The 22129-nt window shown below is 41.0% G+C and overlaps 1 protein-coding gene across 2 annotated transcripts; it reads left to right on the plus strand.

Annotated features, from left to right (window-relative positions):
* ptbp1a (polypyrimidine tract binding protein 1a) lies at nt 1-16486 on the plus strand. Of its 2 annotated transcripts, none has more exons than XM_041812421.1 (16): nt 1-77; nt 870-923; nt 1126-1156; nt 4574-4634; nt 4790-4962; nt 5417-5563; nt 5744-5914; nt 7923-8033; nt 8237-8417; nt 8636-8716; nt 8896-9053; nt 10417-10450; nt 11514-11606; nt 12880-13096; nt 13399-13476; nt 13708-16486. In XM_041812421.1, exons 1-16 carry the CDS (start codon nt 70-72, stop codon nt 13838-13840), a joined length of 1731 nt encoding a protein of 576 aa, XP_041668355.1. In that variant the 5' UTR covers nt 1-69; the 3' UTR covers nt 13841-16486. The 2 variants fall into 2 exon arrangements, with proteins under 2 accessions (XP_041668355.1, XP_041668356.1); XM_041812422.1 differs by lacking the exon at nt 1-77 and adding an exon at nt 549-650.
* Nucleotides 16487-22129: the final 5643 nt, after the last annotated feature.

Consider the following 22129-nt stretch of genomic DNA (forward strand, 5'->3'; position numbering starts at 1 on the left):
TTTTGTAAGAAAATCAAGCAAGTCTGCCGCCCTACCTTCGTTTCAGACCTGCAGTTTTTTTCTTGTGCAATGGACGGGTAAGTGAAAAAGAACCACTCTTAAGACATAATTTAACAAAGCGAACTGAGAGCGAGACGGTTCCTAGTTGTATTTCTGTTGACTTTAACGGCAGATTGATTTCGGTGGCTGCCTGGCTCGACCGTTAGACCGGAAAAGTTTAGAAACATTTTTTTTTCATCAAAACATGCAACAGTTAGCAGGAGCGTTAGCTAACTAGCAACTGCTAGCCATGGCTTCGAGGGCTAACATTAGTTTTGTGCCGTTTAAACGGATGTTTTCAAACATTTTATTTTGACGAAACTACTCCTTATCAAATGTAACTTAATATGCCAAAAGATTCGTGTGCTTTCGCTTTCTTTTTGGGGAAATACCACCAACACACGCCTTTTCGCTAACACAGACACTAGTTAACAGTGGCTAACTGTACCTTGGTAACTTGGTTTCACGGGAGCTCGAGTGCTGGCTAAAGCAACGTGTCTCATTTCCGCATTCACTTGTCTGCGGAGTGCCAGGGCCATGTTGAAGATGTCTGGCCTGAACATTTCACGTTGATTGAATTAGAGACCTCTTCGCCGGGTTATCTATATAGGGTAGGATTTACAATAGCGGCTTGTTTCGATTTTCTACCTTTAACCTTTTTTGATTATCCGAATTCGATGATATCAGCGACTTCCGATGCACCCCAAGTCTTGCAACGAAATTACCCGGGATAGTTAATTAAAGTGGATTTAATATGAGACATTTATTCAACTGTACTTCGCTTACAATACTATTTCAGTCACCTTTTATGTTTTTTCAACCCATTACAGCCGCCTAGACGCTGACTTGTACCCTCTGGGATCCGGCTACGTCCCTGAAATTGAGTGAGTATGTTGTCTATTTTTACATGGCTCAATTAAGTTGTGGTACTATCTGGATCCAAAACTACAAACTTGTTTACATTCCTTAAGCGAAGTTGGTTTTCTTTGCTCTCACATAATGTACTGTAACACGGATCTCATGATGGATTATTGATTTTGTGTTGTTTTCTTTGCACTTATGTGCTTCTTCACTTCTCGTTTACAGCAGTGTCCATGACATATCAGTTGGCACGAAGGTAGGCAACTTCTAATCATCTAGTCTCTGAAGCTCCTCTTTGCTTTTACTAATATCTTTCCTCTTTCACAACATAGCTAATGCAAAATAAAGGTGACCAAATAATTGATGTCTATATGCCTTTAAAATGTTACTCTAATTGAAATTCAAAGTTATGCAGCGTTTTTACAAACTTGAGTTTCAGAAGTCAGTTTTAAAGAACTCGTGACTTGAATAAGATGGCCGGTCAGTCTGTAAGACCTTCTATAATCACTGAAGTGCAGCCAAACCATTGCTCAATTGAAATGAGTTTATAGTTGCATCCTGTTTCTCCCCTTAAGATTTATGTAGTACAACTGGATGGTCAGAACTTAGAGGTGGTAGCAACTCTCAAGAATGCCATTAAGGTGGAACGATTATTAAAGGTGGGGTTTTATGTGTTCCTGCACTGTTTCTGCTGGGTTGTGTGGCTGTTGGGAAACTTCCTGTTGTTTATTTTGTGTGTGTTCTTTAATAGCCTGTCGGCTCCACTGGAATGTTAAGAAAGCAGTCGAATCCTGCCTTGATCCTTTTATTCAGTCTATCACAAGACTTCTTGAACCAGTGAAACAACTTGGTCATGTTCATCTTTGTAAAAAAAGGGGGAGGCTGTTGTGTGTGCTTTTGTGATTAGGAGAGGAGTCTCACTCTGCGTGTTTTTGTGTGAGCACATACTTGTTTTAAAGGTTGCACATTTGTTTTTGGCTGGTTGTCAACTCACGTACCCTATAAAAATGCCTGTTTAAGTAGTCATCCTTGGTAACAGGGCCTGGGGCAGCTATGTGTAGGTGGAGTAATTGAACTAGGGGCTGTAACCATCCTCCTGTAACTGTCCACATCCTCCTGACCAAAGTCCTTAATACTGTTTAAACAAGCTCACTAATGCACACGCAAAGAGACACACCCCACCCCCCTCTTCATTTTTGATAGCAGTTGAGGTATTTTTTTAGATCTTGTTTCATAAGTTTTGATGCAATTCACAAAATGTGTCCTTTTTAAGTTGTTTTCTGGGTTTTCTGTGCTGTGGTAATGATGATGCTGAGTTATGGAGCACTGCCTTGCTGGAATCTGTAATTATTCTGTCTGGGCAGAGCGTCTGGCATTCCGCGGTTGCATTCCAATCTCCCCCCTCCAGCCCCCTGGTGAGGCACAGCTCCCTGCCCCCTACACTGGCGAAGTGAACAAACTTGTCTCTACCTGTGCTTTTTTCCCTTTGTGCCTCCATCGTCATTACAAACCAACAAGCTCTATAACAAAATCCAAACAAGGTTGCTTGCAATCGCCTACTAACTAAAACCTGTTTGGGTTGCGTTTTGCAGTGAAGATGATGGTGCATTTTTTTTCCTTTTCCGTGCTTTGATGCAATGCAAAGCAAACCTTCTATAGTTTAGTTCAAGGTGGGCCATTTCCATTGTCTGTAAGAGGAAGCTGCTTGACAGTCTCAGTTTGTTGGCCAGCTATGTGTCATCGTATCCTGAAGGCTACTATTATGCTGTAACGTCCTGTGCAAACAAAGGATGTGAACAAGTCAATACACATTTAGTGGGTTTGTGATGGAAAAACGGGTTTGGCACTATGTGAGAGTCAAGTAACAAACCACTTATATGCTCTGTTTTCTTCCATTGGCTTTTAAACTTCTCCCTTTGTGCTGCTTTGCACTCTGCCACACTTTCTCCCAAAGCTATAGGAATATGCTGTAGCCAGTTGTTGCATAGTGCTCTTTTCTATGTGACTTGATGTTCCCTGCTCTGCACTGTAGACTGCCTCAGCTCTGTGGTTATTATTAGAATGAGGAAGAAGGGAGTGTGAGAGAGAAAGCAAGTCCTACCATAGAGCAGTTACCAACAGTCCCCAGGAGGAAGTTTAGCACAACCCTGGAAGCAGGCCTGATCTTTGTGCTCTTCCTGTTTTGAGTTGGTCTGCTGACTGATAATGTGACACAGCCCGCCCACGAGCATTGAGTCAGGCTGGAGCCACTTCCTTCATTTCTCATGGCTTGCATCTGGCCTCAGCACTTTTATCAAGTAAAAATGTGGTCTCTATTTTTCTCTCACAACATCAATCTTGTGTATTTGCAATAAAATGCTCTGCAGATTTATTATGTTAAAGTGTAGATGCGAACTCCTGATTCCTAGCATAAGAAAGTGGACCATAATTTTTGCCACTCTTTTCTTGCATGCATTGCTTCCTTTTGAATGTTTAGAATGCATTTTAGCCATTTATATCAGTGATTGTAAGTAGTGTCTACACTGGATGTATCTTTAGGTTTGACAGTATTGCTTTGCTCCTGAATCATCAATAAAAAGCGCAAGAATGCAGCATGTTGCTTTAAGTTTGTGAACTGAGATAGCAGACCATGTTTGTGTGGGCCTCAAGGGTGAGAGTGAACTGCATAAGCCCAACCATCTGGAAGTCAAAGGGCAGTTTATACTGCTGCTCACAGTTTTGCACTCTAAAGAGTCACTACCTCAGCACCTCCAAAAATATTTTCTTTCAGGTTAGCCAGCCATTACTAGCCCTACTTTATAGAAGAGAATTTTTCCGTCTGACTTACAACAACCCCCAACTATCTTGATATGTAAAGGCCAAGTCTCACAAGGTGGAGAAGAATGCTAGCGAACCTGCAGGACTGGTTGTTAAAAAAGCGCTCCAGGGCTCTTCAACTCCCAGAGAGTCCTTAGGGCTCCATATGCGTGTGTGCTGCCATGTAACAATGCCCCTAGTCTCAGCCAGAACAGGACCTCCATTGTAGAGTGCTGTAGGGCTTAGACTGCTGAGCCACTTCTTGTGACTGCTATACTTCATCTCTTACAACCACAAATGCGCACACAGTCCTGAAACAGCATTTTACATTTACCAAAGAGAGAGAGGCAGCAGACAGTTAACTAGTGTGGGTTGGATGTATCTCTATCTTGTCTCTCTATCCAGAGGGCTTCAGAGTGTTATCCTTCCTCCTAATACTGAATTATGGGAAGATGGGTTGTCTTGACTGACAGCTGCTGTTGAGATAAGCTTGTAGTGCTGTCTTGTGTGCTTAAATCTGAACAGTAGCGTTTACTCGAGCGTGAAGCATGGTAATTTGGCATATTGACTCATGTCAGGAATAGTGGCCCATCGTGACTGGTGCTTAAAGGTTTTCATCAAGGTATGGCTGTTTGAGAAGAGAGGTGGCTGGGAAGTCAAATATCCCCTCTAAAAATCTTGGTCACTTGATTCTTGCTGGAGGGGAAGGTGGAGTTCTCCTCTAGCATGTTTGCTCAATCCTCTTTTGGTTATCAGATTACTTCCTGCTTTATCACACAATGGCTCTGTAATATGAGAGCCGTGCTCTCCACCTGCCATGCTGTGCCCTCATTGGTGAAAGCACTGAAGTGAACCATTGTTTTCTCTCCTTCCGCAGAGGGGATCCGACGAACTCTTTTCTTCCTGCATATCCAACGGGCCCTATATCATGAGCTCAGGTAGGGCTGTTGCCATGGAGGGGTGCATCCTCTTTTATTGAAGTGCCTGTCGTGTCTGTGTTGTTTGTGTTACCATGGAGATCAATCCATTATTCAAGATGAACCAGAGCCTTCTGTTCCCTCCCTGATTGTATCTGCGTCTGTTTTTCCTGCAGCCAATGGCAACGACAGCAAAAAATTCAAAGGTGACGTACGCAGTCCCGGTGTCCCGTCACGTGTGGTCCACGTCCGCAAGCTGCCCAACGACATAAATGAGGCTGAGGTTATTGGACTAGGACTGCCCTTTGGGAAGGTCACTAATCTGCTGATGCTGAAAGGGAAAAACCAGGTAAGGACTAAATACATGCAGGTCTCCTTACCAAACCTGTGTGACTTGAACTCCTGGGAGAAACTGGTCTTAAGGCCTGGGAAAAGGGATCAGCTTTCTAACCTTTTGTCCTGACCTGATAATGGTAACAATGACCCTATTGTCACATCCTTGTAGTTTCGAAGGTAGACAGGAACTATGTGTGCTAAAATATTCAAGAGGGAGACAATCTGTATATTTTTAAAGTCTCTAACTCTGGTTTCTATCACTTGGAGCCATGTCAAAATCAATAATGGTGTTAAATGAAACTTTGATGGGCAGTGAATTTAAAATTGCCTTTGAAATGCCCATGATTATGAAGGTCTACCACAGGGCTGCTAAGTTATTGGGACATCTTATTGAATATTGCCTCAGACTGGCATTGCAGTAAAAGTAATGGGGGAAATAAATTTGATATGTCAATCCTCTGCTGCAGGCATTCTTGGAACTGAACAGCGAGGAGTGTGCACAGACGATGGTGAGCTACTATTCCTCTGTTACCCCTGTCATCAGAAACCACCCCATTTATATGCAGTACTCGACCCATAAGGAGCTCAAGACGGACAACTCCCCCAACCAAGTGGTAAGAGCTAGTACACATACACACAAGGTCGCTTATTTGGTGCCATCTGTTTTGATTTGAAACCTGGAGCAATACGGTGTAATGTTTGCATTCAAGAATTTTGTTGCATCATATTAGAAAAATGTCAGTTCCCTCCAAAGAATTGAAATCCACAATCATTGAGTCACTCTGTCTCTGTAGCGTGCCCAGGCAGCTCTGCAGGCAGTCAATGCACTGCACGGAGGTGGGATGGGAAGCATGGCCATTCCTGCAGACGCCAGTAGCCTTGGTGGAGCAACAACCCAAAGCCCTGTCCTCAGAGTGATCGTGGAAAACCTCTTCTACCCCGTCACCCTGGACGTTTTACACCAGGTACAAACTGTAGTTTGGCTGCGCTTTTACACGTGAAGACGTTTGGCAGATATTGAAACACCCCTTGTTCTTGGGTGTAGGAGATTAAATAAACACCCATCATTTACACAAGGGCTTGTTAAATTGTAGATAGTTTATTTATGCTCAACTCAGTCTACTGACTCTCACAGTGAAATAAGTGGAGCATGCAATAGGGCAAAATTATGTGAACATAAACAGACACTGATTTTGGCTTTAAAATGCTGATCACACAGTTTGACAACCTACTCTACACCCATTTAAGGGTTGCATATTTTACACCTTTAAGAAAAGTTAATATTGGACTCAGAGGTCCCCAAAACATGCCTGTAAAGTTTGTTGCTGAACAAACACTCCAGTATTGGATTTTTGCGTGTCTAAAAAAACCCCTCTGTTTTAGCCCTGCTCAGAACGAGCTGTTTCTGTGACTGTGGCTTTAAATGTTAATGAGCTATCTGACTCTGCCCCTAACTACACCCCTCTCAGGAAATGTATGTGGTTCTCCTGATCAGGAGAGGAGGGCAAAACTTTCTTCCAAGTGGGAGGGCCAACCAAACCTGGGGGCAGTGCTAACTCCCCACATGACATCATGAGGGGAAAATCTGAGAACGGCTTGTTTCAGTAGACATTGTTTGAAAGGTGGAGAAAGGGGGTAATTTCTAATTCTTGGGGAGGATTGTGGACAGGCCAGGGGCAAATAATTTTGCTAAAAAAGCCGGAAAAAGTGTATTTTACATAATGTGACCTTTAATTGATAGCATATTTTCAGATAATGGTTATCCTAACAAGGGCTGTGAGCATTAATCTTGAGATGATCCAATTAGTAAATTCTGTTTTCTTTGGTAAAGCTTATGTTGCTATCTCCCATTTCCTAATATTCTTTCAAAACAAAAGTAGGTCTTTATCCAAACAGGAACTAAAACACTCTTAGTTTTAAAAAGTAAGAATTACAAAGTAAAGTGGTGTCAAAGAGCAGTTTCTTTAAATAATCTCCCTCAGTTGTAAAACATAACCTGAGCTCAGTGTATACAACAACAAGAGACGTGTGTTATTCAAAATTAAATAACCTTTTAACCATAAATCGTAGCCACTTGTTTTTCTCTCTAGAGGCCCTCCATTGTGCCATTCTAATGACGTTATCATGCTTTCTTAGCTCTTGCAGAACGTTTTCTAGGAAGTTGGTTGACTTTTCAGGGTTTTTATGGATTAAGACCACACCAGTAACTCTGATATTGGACATCTTTTTATCATTTTATAATCCATTTTTTGATCGTCCCTTCTGCTAGTGACTAATGATTTTTTCCATATTGTCTGTTTAAATCCCACATTGTGACTGGGTTGTGACAACCAATGGCAAGCTGTTCCGTTGTCTTGTCATGCTTTGCAGAACAGCGCATGTGCAAACGCTGGAAGAGGGAGCCTAAATGACTCATAATGGAGAGAGAGTCACAAAGAGGTTGTGATGTGGCCTGCTGTGTCAATGCAGACAGGAACTGTTTTTAATAATGACTCAAATTCCCAAATGCGGACTAACTTTTTGTAAAAATGTGAATAGTTTGAAGACTTTTCATCACAGAATTTTGTAATGCATCACTCGCTTAGTTTTATTTCCATATAAAGACACTGATGACAATGGTTTTATATAGTCATTACAGACTTTAATATTTTGTTCCAAAACAAAAAAATACATATTAAACATACAATTCAAACTTTTGATTGACTTTTTTGAAAAAAAAAGAAAAAAAAAACAGTGGAAGAAAAGAGAGAATAAGTAATTTGACAGCCCTAATCCCAACTTTCTCCCCTTTTTTGTCACCAAGAGATGTCAGTCTAGAACTAATTTTCTCCACAATAATTCAGGTGTACTAAAAAAGTAATACTGTTCCTTGTTTTAAAAGGATATGAAAACAAATTCCTTGTCATGATTTTTTTTTTTCTTGTATTGTGTTGTTATGAAGTCATCTCTGATCATTTCCTCTTCTCTCCTCAGATTTTCTCTAAGTTTGGCACTGTGCTGAAGATCATCACCTTCACCAAGAACAACCAGTTCCAAGCTCTGATCCAGTATGCTGATGGCATGACAGCCCAGCATGCTAAACTGGTAAGACCGGTACAACAAAATCTTTAGGATTATGTTGTTTTTGACTAACAGATCAGTGCGTGCTATCACCTTCCCTTTTAAATGAGATTTGACATGAAGAATGAACTGTTTAAACCAGAATTTTCCTCAAATTTTTCATTTTTCAATTGGTCAGTTGGTCCCACAAACATGAGCTTAACCCAAGTTTTCAATATGTTTTTCAGTCTCTGGATGGGCAGAACATCTACAATGCCTGCTGTACCCTCAGAATCAGCTTCTCCAAGCTCACCAGCCTTAATGTTAAGTACAACAATGACAAAAGCAGAGACTACACCCGACCCGACCTCCCAACTGCAGACTCACAGCCTTCCATCGACCACCAGACCATGGCAGCTGCTGCATTTGGTAAGAGAAGGGCATAATGTAAAGGCTGTTTCTGATCACATCTGTAAATGTGAGCCTGCTTTTTATATATCTGTATATAGTCCAGTTTTTTAAAGTTTTCATTTCAACAATTGTCCATGGAATTTTTTGTTTTTTAAAAGTCGTAGAACAGGAGTTGTCAAGGCAAGTATACTTTTTTTGAGAAGTTTATGTTCTCTTTTTCTTTCCCCTTGTCTCAGCTGCTCCAGGCATAATCTCAGCCTCTCCCTATGGTGGAGCCCATGCCTTTCCACCAACCTTTGCTATCCAGCAGACAGCAGGTCAGTACAAAACTCCTACTGCAGTTAAAATAAAACCTGTTCCCTGTATGCAGACTGCTAAAGAATCTAACGTGCTTCTCTACTGATTTTCATAGAATTCTCAGTCTGTATAGTCTTTAAGAAATCCTTCAGTATGAGGTGGGTGATAAGAAAAAGTAATAAATATTTTTGTCCCATAGGTCTGTCCGTGCCTGGTATTCCCAGTGCCCTGGCATCCCTGGGCGTGAGCCATGGAGGCATGGCGGCTGCAGCAGCAGCAGCCAGCCGACTCGGCCTGTCAGGGCTCGCTCCCTCTGCAGGAAACAATGTCTTATTGGTCAGCAATCTGAACCCTGAGGTCAGTAAACTTAACAGGCTTCAAGAGATTTTTGATCCTGCTCTTTCAGAGCAGTGCTGATAATCATAAATTATAAGAATTTGTTGTATTGTTCATGTACACTATGGTTCATGGATCCATTTGATGCAGAGCTCCAGTGTTTCCAAACAGACTAGTTCATACTACCTGGATTGCCCTGACCAAAGATTTTTAAAATGAAATGGGCGTCATCAAGTCGAAACCTTCTCTCTTTCAGGCCCTCTCTGTGTTTGACCAAACCTGCTGCATTTCTGACCTGCCACTTTGCTCACTGTGAATTTTAAGTTTATTCAAAACACTAACTTCTTTTTTTTAAACTTACCATTTCATATCTTCATTTTTGTCCATTAGTTGAAATCATTCTTGAGTTGTTGGAGAGACAATATTACTTTTTTCTTGATATTTGTAAAGACACACACTATGTCAGTGATTTAAGGTTTTAATTTGAATATAAATAGGGTTTAGGAGGTATGAGTAGTCTGTAGTCAACATTTAATCTAGTGCTATAGTTGCTACATAAAGCATGTTAACTGTAGGATTAGCTATCGAGTTTGAAAAGGATTAGAACTGATATTAAGATTTGACTGTTTTATAACATACATTGAAATAATTAGACCAACATAGCATGTACTTTAAAAGTACATATTGTCTCTGCCTTTTTTCTGTATTTCATTGTTAATCTTTTTTCTCTTCTTTTTCTCCTAGTGTTCCCATAGTGACAGTGCATTTTAATTTAGCCAGTTCTACTGTCTGAAGCACTACATTTCTTTGTGTATACTGACCTTGTTTTTTACTTCCTTTTTCTCTCTCTTCTTTCTCTGTCCCCCTCTCCCTCTTTTTGTGTTTTTAAAACCCCCTCACCTCAACTCTTGCCAACTGACTGCACGCCCCACGACCAATTGTTCTTCTCTCCTCCTCTCTCCCCCTGCCACTCCTCTATAACTACACCTAAAACCACTCCTCGCTCCATACACCCAACCCTTTTTCTCCATCATTCATTTTCACCAATTTGGATACCACCCACAAATTGAAAACACAACATCGGCAACCCTGTTTTTGCCATCATATGTTCCTCTACACTCCTCTTTCTTTCCTCTTCTCCATTCTCACGCTGTCTCAATCCTCCTACTCTTCTTGTCCTCCTTTCTTCATTCTCTTCGTCCCTCATGCCTCTCCTTCCTCCATGGTACTGTGGCCTTCCTGTGGACCTCGCTGCCTGTGGCCTGCGGACATGTCCCGACTCCACTCCACTGTCCTCCACTCCGCTCCGTCTCTTTTCCCCTGTCCCCTGTTCCCTATCCCCCTTTGGCCCCCTGCCCCGCTGCTCCCCCTGCTGTCTCTAAAGAGCGTTACGCCACACTGCCTCTTTATTCTTTTCGGTACGTTATCATCCTTTCATCTCTTTTTTTATTTATTACTACTGTTACCTCGCAAGGTGGGCATGTCTTGTCTCATGTTGTTGGCTTTTTTATTTTTTTAACCACTGATGTCTTGTCATCAGGCTACAGGGCTATGAGGGGTGGGGGTGTCTTTGTTTGGGGTTTGTTTGACCTGTTTTGGCTGATGTGGGTTTGTGTGAGGAAAGTAAGGTGAGAACGTCTCACAAAGCTGCAGCATTTCATTAAAATTGGAACAGCAGTGCTTTACTGTCCATAGGCAAAAGAAAAAACACTTGCAGTTTTTCATCTTCAAAGACCAAAAAGCCCCTCAATGGAGATATCGCCTCGCTAAATAGAAATATGGGGATCATTTTGTTCAGGGATGCGGCGAGGAGCCAATCTAAATTCTAAAGCATCACCCCCAGGAAAAGGATAAAAGTCAACACTTTATTTGGTTTTCATGGTCTAATTTTAATCCATGAGAATTCAGCACATTTCCATTTTTGTTGGGTTATGTTTTTTAAGTGGGTGCCCTGAGTCATTAGTAACATAACACAGAAGGATGAAATGCTGCTGCTTTTTTAGTGTTTGAGGTGACATATCTCTCAGATATTGTCACATTATTTTTTTTTGCAGTTACTCTAATGTAGGTATGTGCATGTTTAGTTAATTCCTGCATGTCTGTCTACATGGCCCTCATGTTGGTCAAAAAAAATCAACTTCAATCAGAACTACTCTTTTATTTGTACTCTTTGATTTTTGCCTTCAAATCATTATCTCCCCCATCCCAACCGTAACCATAATAGCAACCATCATCTGTGTATTTGTTATCTAGGAGGGCTTATGTAGGATTAGTTTTAGAAATTCCATGCTGAATTGAAAATAAAATAAGTAGAGTAGCCTCACAATGACTTGTTAATCAGACAGTGTTCATTTAGTTGAATAAAATGCCCTAGATTGGATGGTTTAAACTGGTTTTGTTGCTGTGATTGGTTGTGTAGCTCCTTTTTCAAGGTTTTTCTCTGCTGCTCCCTTATTGTGACACCCTCCTCTTCCTCCTTAGGTGTGTATGGCGACGTGATGAGAGTGAAGATCCTGTTCAATAAAAAGGAGAATGCTCTGATCCAGATGTCTGATAGCACACAGGCTCAGCTAGGTAGATACACACCGGCGTTGCAAAACACTATTGGCTTCCTTTGATCTTTGTTCTTTCATCTTTTCTCTTCAAACCATTTTCCCATACTGTACCTTTGTTTTGAATCTTTTGCACATGTCTGCACTGATCAGACAAAAGTATAGAGGGTATGTATGTGATGTTTTAGGCAGTGTGAGTCTCTGACGTTGCAGCTACTGAGTGGCAGAAAGTTCCTACTGGTGACAGAAATTGGTAGGGCATGAGCAGCAAACTGCTTAATTTCACTCCATCAACTCCATCTTGGTGATGGTTGGCACAGAACCTTAGATGATGGAATATGCTGATGGAAATGTTTTGGAGCTTTTCTGTTACATTAACACCACAAGATGAATATGGACTATTACAGTAGCTATCACAAGTATTCAGTTACATTCAGTTAGTGTTGAGTGTGAAAGCCAAACTCCATTCTCCTTCATTTTACTTTAAAGGACAAGTAAGACCTTAAATTTCAGCAGATCAGCCTTACAGTAGAATAATATCTAAGGTGTTAAGCATCTAATGGCAACATTTTGTTTTGTTTTTTTTAGTTGTACGCAGGACTTGACCTTTACTTTTTGCTAACCAGCCACTGTGGCTAGTACTTTTCCACAGTCACCGGTAGGACTTGGCAATTAATTGAAATTTAGGTTAAATCGTAATACATCCTACAGTAATTTTCAAATAGTAGAAGGTGCAGTATTTCCTTAACTCTCAAAATACCAGTTTAATATCCTCCAAAAAGAGCAATATGGATCTTTGATAACACTGGTTATTGGGATCACACTAAGGGCGTTTTCACACCTCTAGTTCGGTTGATCTGGTCTGAATGGAGGACCAATATGTTGCATTCGACGTCAACTTTGGTCCGTATTGAAGTGGAACCCAAAACCTGTAATGTTTGAGGAATATTCTCTCTGACTGGTCAATTTCTTGTGGTTTACAATACACCTATATTATACTTTTATGCTTCGCCCTGAGATAAAAAAAAATTTGAATTAAATGTTTTAGAGTCACAAATAAATCACAAATAAATAAATGGGAAAAAAACGCGCAAGGATGGAACTATAATATTTTCATCCGTTCCTCATCAGGCAGACAGCGCTGTGTTGAAATATTTTGCCACTCAGCCTGGCTGAGCAGAAATGTCAATGCTGAAAGTGACATCAGTATATACCCTCTGTCTGCGTCTGTACTAGACTCAGTCAATACATAGCTCTTCTACAAACAAGTTGACTGTCTTCTAACTTTCCCTTAGCCATGAGCCACCTGAGCGGCCAGCGTCTTCATGGCAGGGACATGCGTGTGACATTTTCCAAACACACCACCGTGCAGCTGCCCAGAGAAGGCCACGAGGACCAGGGCCTCACGAAGGACTACAGCAACTCACCGCTGCATCGTTTCAAGAAACCAGGCTCAAAAAATTACTCCAACATCTTCCCACCCTCTGCAACACTCCACCTCTCCAACATACCGTGAGTTCAGCTGCAAGAGGCTCATTTTTATCCTAGCACCCTCTCCCTGGCAGCTTTTGCACTCTAAGCTTTTTCCTTTGTAGTCCTGACTCATTTTTTTAGTAATTGAGGCCTGGGATTAAGTAGCTGTGCGAGTATTTTCATAACTATGCAACTCCAAAGATATGTTTTACAGCAAATGATACCCCTTGTGTGTTGTTCACTGGACCAGAAAAGAGAGCAAAATATGCAGATAAGTGTAGGGCTTGTAAACCCTCTTGAATGCTTTGTTTTGACTCTTTTGTTTTCCCCTCTGCTCTCAGGCCTTCTGTGGTGGAGGACGACCTCAGGAGGCTTTTTGCCAGCTCAGGAGCCACAGTCAAAGCCTTCAAATTCTTTCAGTAAGCAGCATTCTAGTTGAACTCTTTTCAAGTGTTTTATGTTTGTTTGACTTCTGTCTTTCTTCAGATAATGGATCATGAAAAGCCTTGATATGAATTGTTCCTCATTGTTGAGAGTAATCTATGTAATCCACACTTACAATTATAGTCTTGTAGCAAATTGCAGCAAACCCTCACAACGTGGGCATCATTTCCGACCTTTCAAAACAGTCTTCTCTCTTTATTTGACAGAAAGGACCGCAAGATGGCCCTGATCCAGATGGGCTCAGTGGAAGAGGCGATCGAGTCCCTCATCGAGTTCCACAACCATGATCTGGGAGAGAACCACCACCTTCGAGTGTCCTTCTCAAAGTCCACCATCTGAGTGCCTTTTCTTCCTCCCTCCAAGCCTGTTGCCACCTAAATGCTACCTTTTTCCAAGGTTGCCGTCAGTGAAAACAGGCACATTACACATTTATGGCAATGGTTCTTTATAGGATGTTGCTCCCCTTGCCTCTGCTGTTACCTACACCCCAAAATTAATCTCTTTTGCTGTAAAATCTTAAAACATTTCTGCCATTGATTCTTATTTTGATATCTAATAAGAGAAGTAAATATGAGATTTTTGGGTGTCAGAAGTTTTCAAATCAAATTCAGGAGCGGTACTCTATCATTTATTCATGTTGTAAGAGGAGTCCTCTTGCCCTGCAGAAATTGATTTTTTGTTTGTGTAACTCTAGTTTGACATGCTCACATGAGCAGCTGCATGACATGAACTCGTATCCTCTTGAAAAAAAGGTCCAGACTTGATTAATCAGTTCAATCAAAGCGGGTATTTTTCTGATTAAACCCCTACTTTAAACAGTTGGATGTAATGTCAGTATATTACTTTTTATTTTCAGTTAATTGGCATAAATAATTTGATCTTTAATGAACTTTTAAGTGGGGTTACAGGGAACAGGCAGCATTCTCTAAAGAACCATTCTGTCATTATTTTGGAGGGCGAGTACAGGCAGTCGATGAACAGTCACTTTAGACCAAATCGCTTAAACACCCTCCACCATGGATGTATGCTTACATGAATGGATCACATCCATACCAGACACACTTCAGCATTCCTTGTACTATGATAGTCGTGTGGATATATCTGTGTGTGCCTTTTTCCTCTAAAGCCACTTTGAACCTGTTTGGCCAGTCGGAAACGGTTTGACACAAAGGATTTTTTTTTTTTTTTTTTTTTTTTTTTTTATTCTGGCCCACAGAAATTTATTTCCCTAGTTATCCATTTATTTCCTTCTCTCTTGTAAGACGCATTTGCTTTAGGGGATCCGTACCACTATATTCAGTGAGGACACCATTTTCTTTCTTCATCCACAGCCTTGTGCCTTACTTTGCCCCAGCTATGTTGCATAAAGCATCGCTCAGGCTTCATTTGGACAGGATGTGGCTCTTAAATGCCCCTTTTTTTTAACCACACCTTTTGGTATAAACCAGCATTGTAAAAACACAGGAACTGCTTTAGTTTTACTTAACAACACAAATGTTTATCTTTTGTTTTGTATGCATATATCCCCCATTTATGTATGTAGAAACTATGAATGTAAGTCAGTTAGATGCCTTATATTTTTTAGGTGGTGTAGTTCTGTTAGGTGTATTGTGGCACAAGTTGAGCGGTATCCAGCCCTCCTGTCTTACAGTCCCCTCACCTCTTTTTAGTCCTCTCTGTAGGGTGTTAGGGGGCCTCATTTAACCATATTATGTTCATCTATATATGAACACATATATATTCATTTATCTTTTCTTTAAATGTTAGCATTTACACGTGTATCACTTCGAAGCTTAACTGATCGAGTATGTAGTGGCTGGGTTTGACCGTTACCAGTGCCTTGACTCCTTTTTAGGCTTAAACACCCTCTGGCCTTGTTAGTTGACTGTTTACCTCTCGTTCAGGTGTTCTATCGTTCTTGTCTGCAAAGATGCCTTTATTCCATTTTTATTCAGGTAAACCTACCTGTGAGAGGGCAGCTTGGAGGCATTTGTCAACTGAAAGTACCAACGTTCTTTGACTGTACCTACAAACCCAGTTTATCTTTTGCTTAACAGGATTTCAGGGTGAGAAAAGCCTTCACCCACTCCCTGTCTGTGTCTACTTACATCACAGTCGGGTTGTTTTAGTGCACTTTTCCTCAATGATAGGTCCAAGTTGGCACCATCACGCTGAAGTCTTAAACGTTGTCACATTCCTGCGTGCCTCAAGCACCAGTTTCCACAACCTGGACCGCTTTAGTTTTGGACCAGATACAGACACTCTGTCTCTATTTTTGTAAAAGATTAATATGCATGGTGTAACAAAGCTTCATGTAGCTACAGATGGTTATTGCTGTTAAGGACCAAAGTATCTTCTACCCCTGCTGTTTTGTGGTGTTGTGATTTTATAAAGATTTTTTTCCACATTCCTTCTATCCTACAAACACACAAGGCTTCGATTTCCTTTGTCTTCAGTCACATGGATGCCTTGGACAAGTCGCATGAAATTGAAATGTTTGGTTTCAGCCTTTACTGTATAATGTATCCCTTTTTGTTTGACTTGACAAAGAGCCTACTTTGGTAGAGATTGCCTTAGAATGGAGACTTAATTGAACCACAGTCCTAGCTGTAATGTTGACTGTGTAGATTATATGCCTTTCCATTTTTGTTTAAAGCTTTTATTTTCCTTTTTTATATGGGGGTGGGGTGGGGTTATTGTATGAAGCGGGGTTGATGGTTGTACATATTCATGTTTTTGTACCACAAATTGATTTGGATTATTTCCACTTACAAAACATGTATATTTTGATAAAAACAATACAGACCTATTAGGCTCTTCTGAGCTGTAAAAACAGAAAAAAGCCTTTTTGTAACACAAAGATATTAAACTATCTGAACACACAAGTGTCTCTGTATGTGCCCCGCTCCCCCCCTTTGCCATTCTGTTCTTGTCTCTTGCATCTTCTGCTGCCTTCAATAAATCTTTAGTTTGTTCCTTCTTTCATCTGGCCTCATTTGGTTTCTGTCTCTTCCTCTCTGTGCTGCGGACCTACTGCTCTGTAACGGTTAACACCTTTGTAACATTTTCTACTTTTCACCATCCTGTTTACTACTGGTGGTTTGTTTTAAATCTCCTGCTGTTATTTCCCACTCTGCACTCATCCCAACTGAAAACTTGACTGCTCACGTGAGCTCGGCTCAATCCCTCGATGGAACAGCTGCCCTGACGATGGTGGGGTTGAGTTAATTTGATATGCAGCGCCGGATACTTGCTGTTCTCAATGATTCTGAATAATCCTCCATCCTCCTGTGATCTGCTTTGACCTTTTCGGTTTAGCAGGTCTGTCTTAGAAGATGAGCCAGGTTGCTGTGGAAACCAAGTGGCTGTATGGCATATGATGAATAATGAAGATGAAATACAAGCATGTCTATCGAGGCTTATCTGGCATCTCTCCTCAGGGATGCGAGGAACAAACCTCTATGACAAACTTGCTGTACCTATCTTGAACCACTAGGGGGAGGTCTTGCTCTCTGCTGGCAATCAAAGGCTGCCGAGCAGAGGTGACTTTACCTGCCACTCACACAATGTCAATAGTTAGTGGCTTAATCTCAAGTGCCTCCTTGGGCTTTCTGGCATTATACCCTTTTTTTTCCTTCTTTCTTCGACTTCCTTACAGAGCAGCAGAGAGGATTAACCTCAGATCTTCCCTGCCTTTTCTGAGAGGGACAAATGACAGAAAAGGAGAACGAGTCCACTGGTGGCTGGATTTTTGTCGTATAAACTGCAGTTTTTGGAGTGTGGTCTTGAATCTAGCATGCCAAAACAGCGTGAATCCCATGCAGGGAAGTTGTTTCTCCCCTCTATTCCTTGGCATATAAAAGCAAGCTTGAAGGTCGTAGAAAGACAGATACCTGCATCCTCCTCGCTGGATAACAGCATGCTGTTGGATTCTAAAAGCGGATACTTTATTTGAATGTTTCCCTTCAGGTTTTAGAACAGTCACCTTTGAAAGATATCTTCAGGCATCCTTTTTAAACGTCTTCAGTGTGTCTCTACAAGTCAGGGAAACTCAATGGCAGCAACTTGAGGCTTTGATGCCGCTTTGATACCTCAGACTCTTGTTTACTTGCAGCTTCTTTAGTATCTCGCTCTGCACCAAGAGTAATTTAGAGCACAGGCAGTCTACGCAGAATCCTCCATGGAATACACTGAAATGCAAAGAGATTGCGTAATTGGGTGGAAGGATAACTCAAAGTAAAATGATCCAAACATAGATTTTTTTGGGTTATCATATTTAAGAAGTCACTGGCGCACACAATATTCATCTGTTAAGGCACAGTCTAGAGCAGAAAACAACGAGCACCACCAGTCCTTTTGGGGCAGGAATTTATTTCCCCAAATGGCTCTGATCAAAAAGTTATTTGACACCAAAGAAAGAGCCAGTCTGTTTACACCGTAGTACGTTATTACATCCAGACTGTCACCCCAATTGTTCTGTAACTATTTCAGCATGTCACGCATGTTACCGCACCCCAGCTCCTCTGCATTTCTCTGACCCTTGGGACGATCTTTGCTTCATCTGTCGCTCTGTTCAGTGGGACTAAATGAAACCATGTGGGCTTGTGATCCTTCTACATCTGGGAACGTTTATTTACATTAGCGCTGCGGCTTCTAATCAAGCAAATACTTGCAACTGCCAAGGCCACACAAATTCAAACCTGGAGGTCAAATGGTTCAAAAGAGTCTTGTATACACTTGGTGACATGTTCCATCATAAACCTCAGAAAAAAGTTGGATAGCTGAGGTTTCAGACTGACTGGATGTCAACAGCGACTGTTGGCAGCTTCCAGACACGTTCATCATACGATTTAGAGCAGTGAGATAATTTTTCACAATACACTCCTGAAAATTTGAGGTAGGCTTCTTCTGAAGCTGTCCTTAGTTGGTCACAAGTGTACCTCAGAGCAGGACTGTAAGTGTCTGATAGGAAGTAGGAGATCGCAAAAGGCAGGACATGACATACAAAATGAGTCTGCAGCTATAGAAGGTATTTGCACACCTGTAAGGTGCATTACCATTAATAAGTCCAGCTGCATATGAACCCTGAATTTCCATGGGGATTTGACTAGGAGAAATAGCAGGAATAATCTGTATCTAAAGAGACCAGCTCAGTTTAGAAGAGTTTCTTTTCTTATAGATTATTTTGGGCATGTTGCCTTTATTTGATAGGACAGCTGAAGAGAGAGGAAATACGGAGAGAGGTTATGGGGGAAGACCAGGAATCGGTCCTGCAACCAGTGCATTGACGACTCAAGCCTCTGCTTATGGCCGCCTGCTGCCTGCTCTACCCACTGAGCTACACTGACCCTTTAGAAAAGGTTTTGCAGGAAAAAGTCAAGGTGAAAATGTGTCTAGTTTTATTGTAAAACAGGTATAATTTAATGTGGAGGCTGATAGGAAATGCATATAGTCTGGTAGGATAAATTCTGGGTAAAGTCAGGGTAACAGTTTGTTCATATGCATTTAAAAAAACAAATCCCAACCTGAAATTTTGCACATATGTGAAAGTATGCAAGCTTACAATGGGTTTGACAGGGAAATGCAATTCAACAGGAAAATTTGTCTAGATTTCTGCATGCATGTGAAAGAAGTTTATAAGAGAAGTGTGTCATTTAACATAAGGTCTAACAGGAAAAAATCTTTGCAAAATCTGAAATAAGTCTATATAAGTGAAAGAGGTTTGTGATTTTATAAGAAGGAAAGAAAAAGTCAGAGTAACATTCAATCAATTTGTGTAAAAAAATATATTAAAGTGTTGGCAGGAAAAAATGTTGCCCCCTTATGCACAGATTCAGCTCAGACTGAATTTTGCATATCTGAAGGATGCATTTAAGAAACGAGTGTTTATGATTTTACATGAGGGCTAGCTGGAAAACATTGGGGTAAAGTGGGGTTAGCAATTTGTCCATTTGGGTTATTAAAAAGAAACCCAACCTGATTTTTTTTTTTAATTTTGCATACACGAGAACAAAGTATTCAAGTTTGCAATAGTGGCAGGGGACAAAAAGTCTGGGTAAAGTAAGGGTAGAAAAAAATCTGTTTTTGTAAAAAAAAAAAAAAAAAAAAAAAAAAAGCAACTCAACTGGAATTTGTCTAAATTTTTGCACATGTGAAAGAAGTATATAAAAGAAGTCTTTTTTTATTTGACATGAGGTCTAGCAGGAAAACAATCTGGGGGGGAAAAAAATGAATTTTTTGTATAGTTTTCAATATATATGTGAAAGAGGTTTGTGATTTTATAAGGAGGCCAGCAAGAAAATTTCAGGGTAAAGTCAGAGCAAAATTTAGTCACTTTGTGCACAAAATCACCCCAACTTGAGATTTTTAGTTTTGCATATATGTGAAGAAAGTTTTTTTATTTTACAAACTGTTAATAGGAAAAAATCCAGACATGACAGGGTTAAAATTTCGTTCGTTAATGCAGCTCAGACTGAATGTAGTATGTATCTGAAGGATGTATAAGAAACGAGTTTTTAGGATTTAACATAGGGATAACTGGACAAATTCTGGGCATAGTCGGGTTAACAATTTGTCCATTTGAGTAAAAAAAAAAAACCCCAAGCTGAAATTTTAGTGAAGTTTGTATATATGTAAGCCAAGCCTACAGAGGGGCTGGTAGGTTAGATTTCAGTTTGAGTTCATAAATGCAGCACAGCCTGAGAGGTTTGCAGTAAGTAAAAGAAATATATGAGAAGCGTATGCCATTTGACTTGAGGGCTGGGAGGGAAAATTCTGGGTAAAGTTGGGGTGAAGATGTGAGATTGAACTACAAATCGACTCCAAGAGTTCTTGATGTGTGGGAAAATAGTAGCTGATATAATATTTTAAACAAGGGGTGGAAAATTGCTGTCTAGTGTCAGCATTAAAAAGAATGTTACCATTCAAAAACGCCGCTCAACCTGAAAATTGTGCAAAATTTTGCATACAAGTGAAAGAAGTTATTTCACACAGGAGCTGGCAGGAACAATCCCAGCTTAACTCTAGTACAAATAATGTGTCCGTTGACATCTAAAAATGCTTTCAATGTGAAAATGTGCAGTTTTGCATGTGTGAAAGCAGTATTGGATTCCACAAGGTTTTTGGTAGGAAGCAAACCCAGTGAAGTCAGGATGAAAAAATGCCATTTTGGCTCGAAACAACTCAGTCTGAAATTTTTGTGAGGAACTGCATGTGTGAAAGCACCATACTCTAACTTCATGTGCAAAGTGCTGAGTAATCACAGACTGATCCAGCTTTTTCATACCACATTTAACGCTCTCTGAAGGAGGCATATGTCTGTACACTCATGCTTTAAGCCAAATTGGTTAGATTCAGCCTCCCTTAAGAAGCCTTTATATCTGAATACACTCAATCGTGTGTAGTCTGCACAGCTTACATGAGACTTAGACGCAGTGACGCAGCAGAAGAGAAGGATTCCTCTTATGGTCTCCTTTTTTAAAAAAGCCATGAGGAGACTATCCACCTGTTTACATATGCACGCCTCAGACAGATGTTGAATAATTCATCCACAGAGGCGGACAACATGCAGCTGTATTTGGGTTAGGGGGGTGCAGGAGTTTTTTCTTTCCCTGCCTGAATTCACGCAGCCCAAATTATAGGCATTACTTTGCAGGCAGAGCAGGGCAAAGCAAAAACTAGGACACTTTGCATAAAGGATCCAACCGAGAGGCACAATACAAAGTGAAAGATTGCGCAGCAGAAAAGGTTGGGTTTAATATCATAACAGGGGCCTGGTAGGATTAGGACAAGTCAGATTGACTTAGGAGGCCTGTCATTTATGCAGGTTTGAACACTGTGGTTAGTCTTTCTGTCTATTGATTGTTTCTGCTAACAGTGGAAATGCCATTTTACAGAATGCTAATGAGCTTGTTGCTAATAATTCCTTCAATCAATTCCCATCTTGTTCAGAGTGGTTTGATCCTTATTACAGCTCCAGTTATCGACACGTGTTGGAAGAAGCATGCAGCACTTTGAAGGAACAATGGAGATGTATCTTCTTCCATTGGTGCTGAGGCTAAATACCACACATGTCAAGATGGATATGTTTTTGCAGAAGAGTCCTCAGACACTCTCAGGACAAAGTTAGCAGGGGTGGCTGTGCTCTGTCAGACAGAACTATCCAGAGGTTTATGGCTCACAGGTTTTTAGACTCAGTGCTGCCTACGCGTGCCCTTTGGGCCTAATGGACACTGATGGAAAATGACTCCACTGTTCCAGCGATCCATCAGACGCCCTTTCTCTCCTCCTCTCTTTCCCCTCTCTCTGAGGCCATCCATCAGACCAGCTTTCAAACAAGCTCGTGAACTTTATGGGTGCTTAACATGTCCAGATGTGATGCATAAACCACCTCACAGATTGTGGCGCTAAACAGCCACAAAGACAACCTTGATTACGGTTTTCTGCGTCTGGGGGAAACCTCAATAAATCATCCTAATTCTTGCGTCTGCGCGTGCCCCTAAGTCGTACTCCTAACTTTCCGTACTGGAGTTGATGCCTTCCTATACATCCGTGGTTGTGTATCAGCGGGACGCAGTGAGTCAGCCAGCTCCGCGTCCCTAGAGGCAGCGCGGCACGGCACGGCTGCAA

Source organism: Cheilinus undulatus, linkage group 18 (assembly GCF_018320785.1).
Source record: "Cheilinus undulatus linkage group 18, ASM1832078v1, whole genome shotgun sequence".
In the NCBI taxonomy this organism is placed as follows: domain Eukaryota; kingdom Metazoa; phylum Chordata; class Actinopteri; order Labriformes; family Labridae; genus Cheilinus; species Cheilinus undulatus.

What these genes read in the sequence shown, in the direction of transcription:
- ptbp1a (XM_041812421.1), top strand. An exon ending in ACATATCAGTTGGCACGAAG is followed by an intron (nt 1,157 to 4,573) that starts GTAGGCAACTTC and finishes CTCCTTCCGCAG; the next exon opens with AGGGGATCCGACGAACTCTT. An exon ending in TGCTATCCAGCAGACAGCAG is followed by an intron (nt 8,717 to 8,895) that starts GTCAGTACAAAA and finishes TTTGTCCCATAG; the next exon opens with GTCTGTCCGTGCCTGGTATT.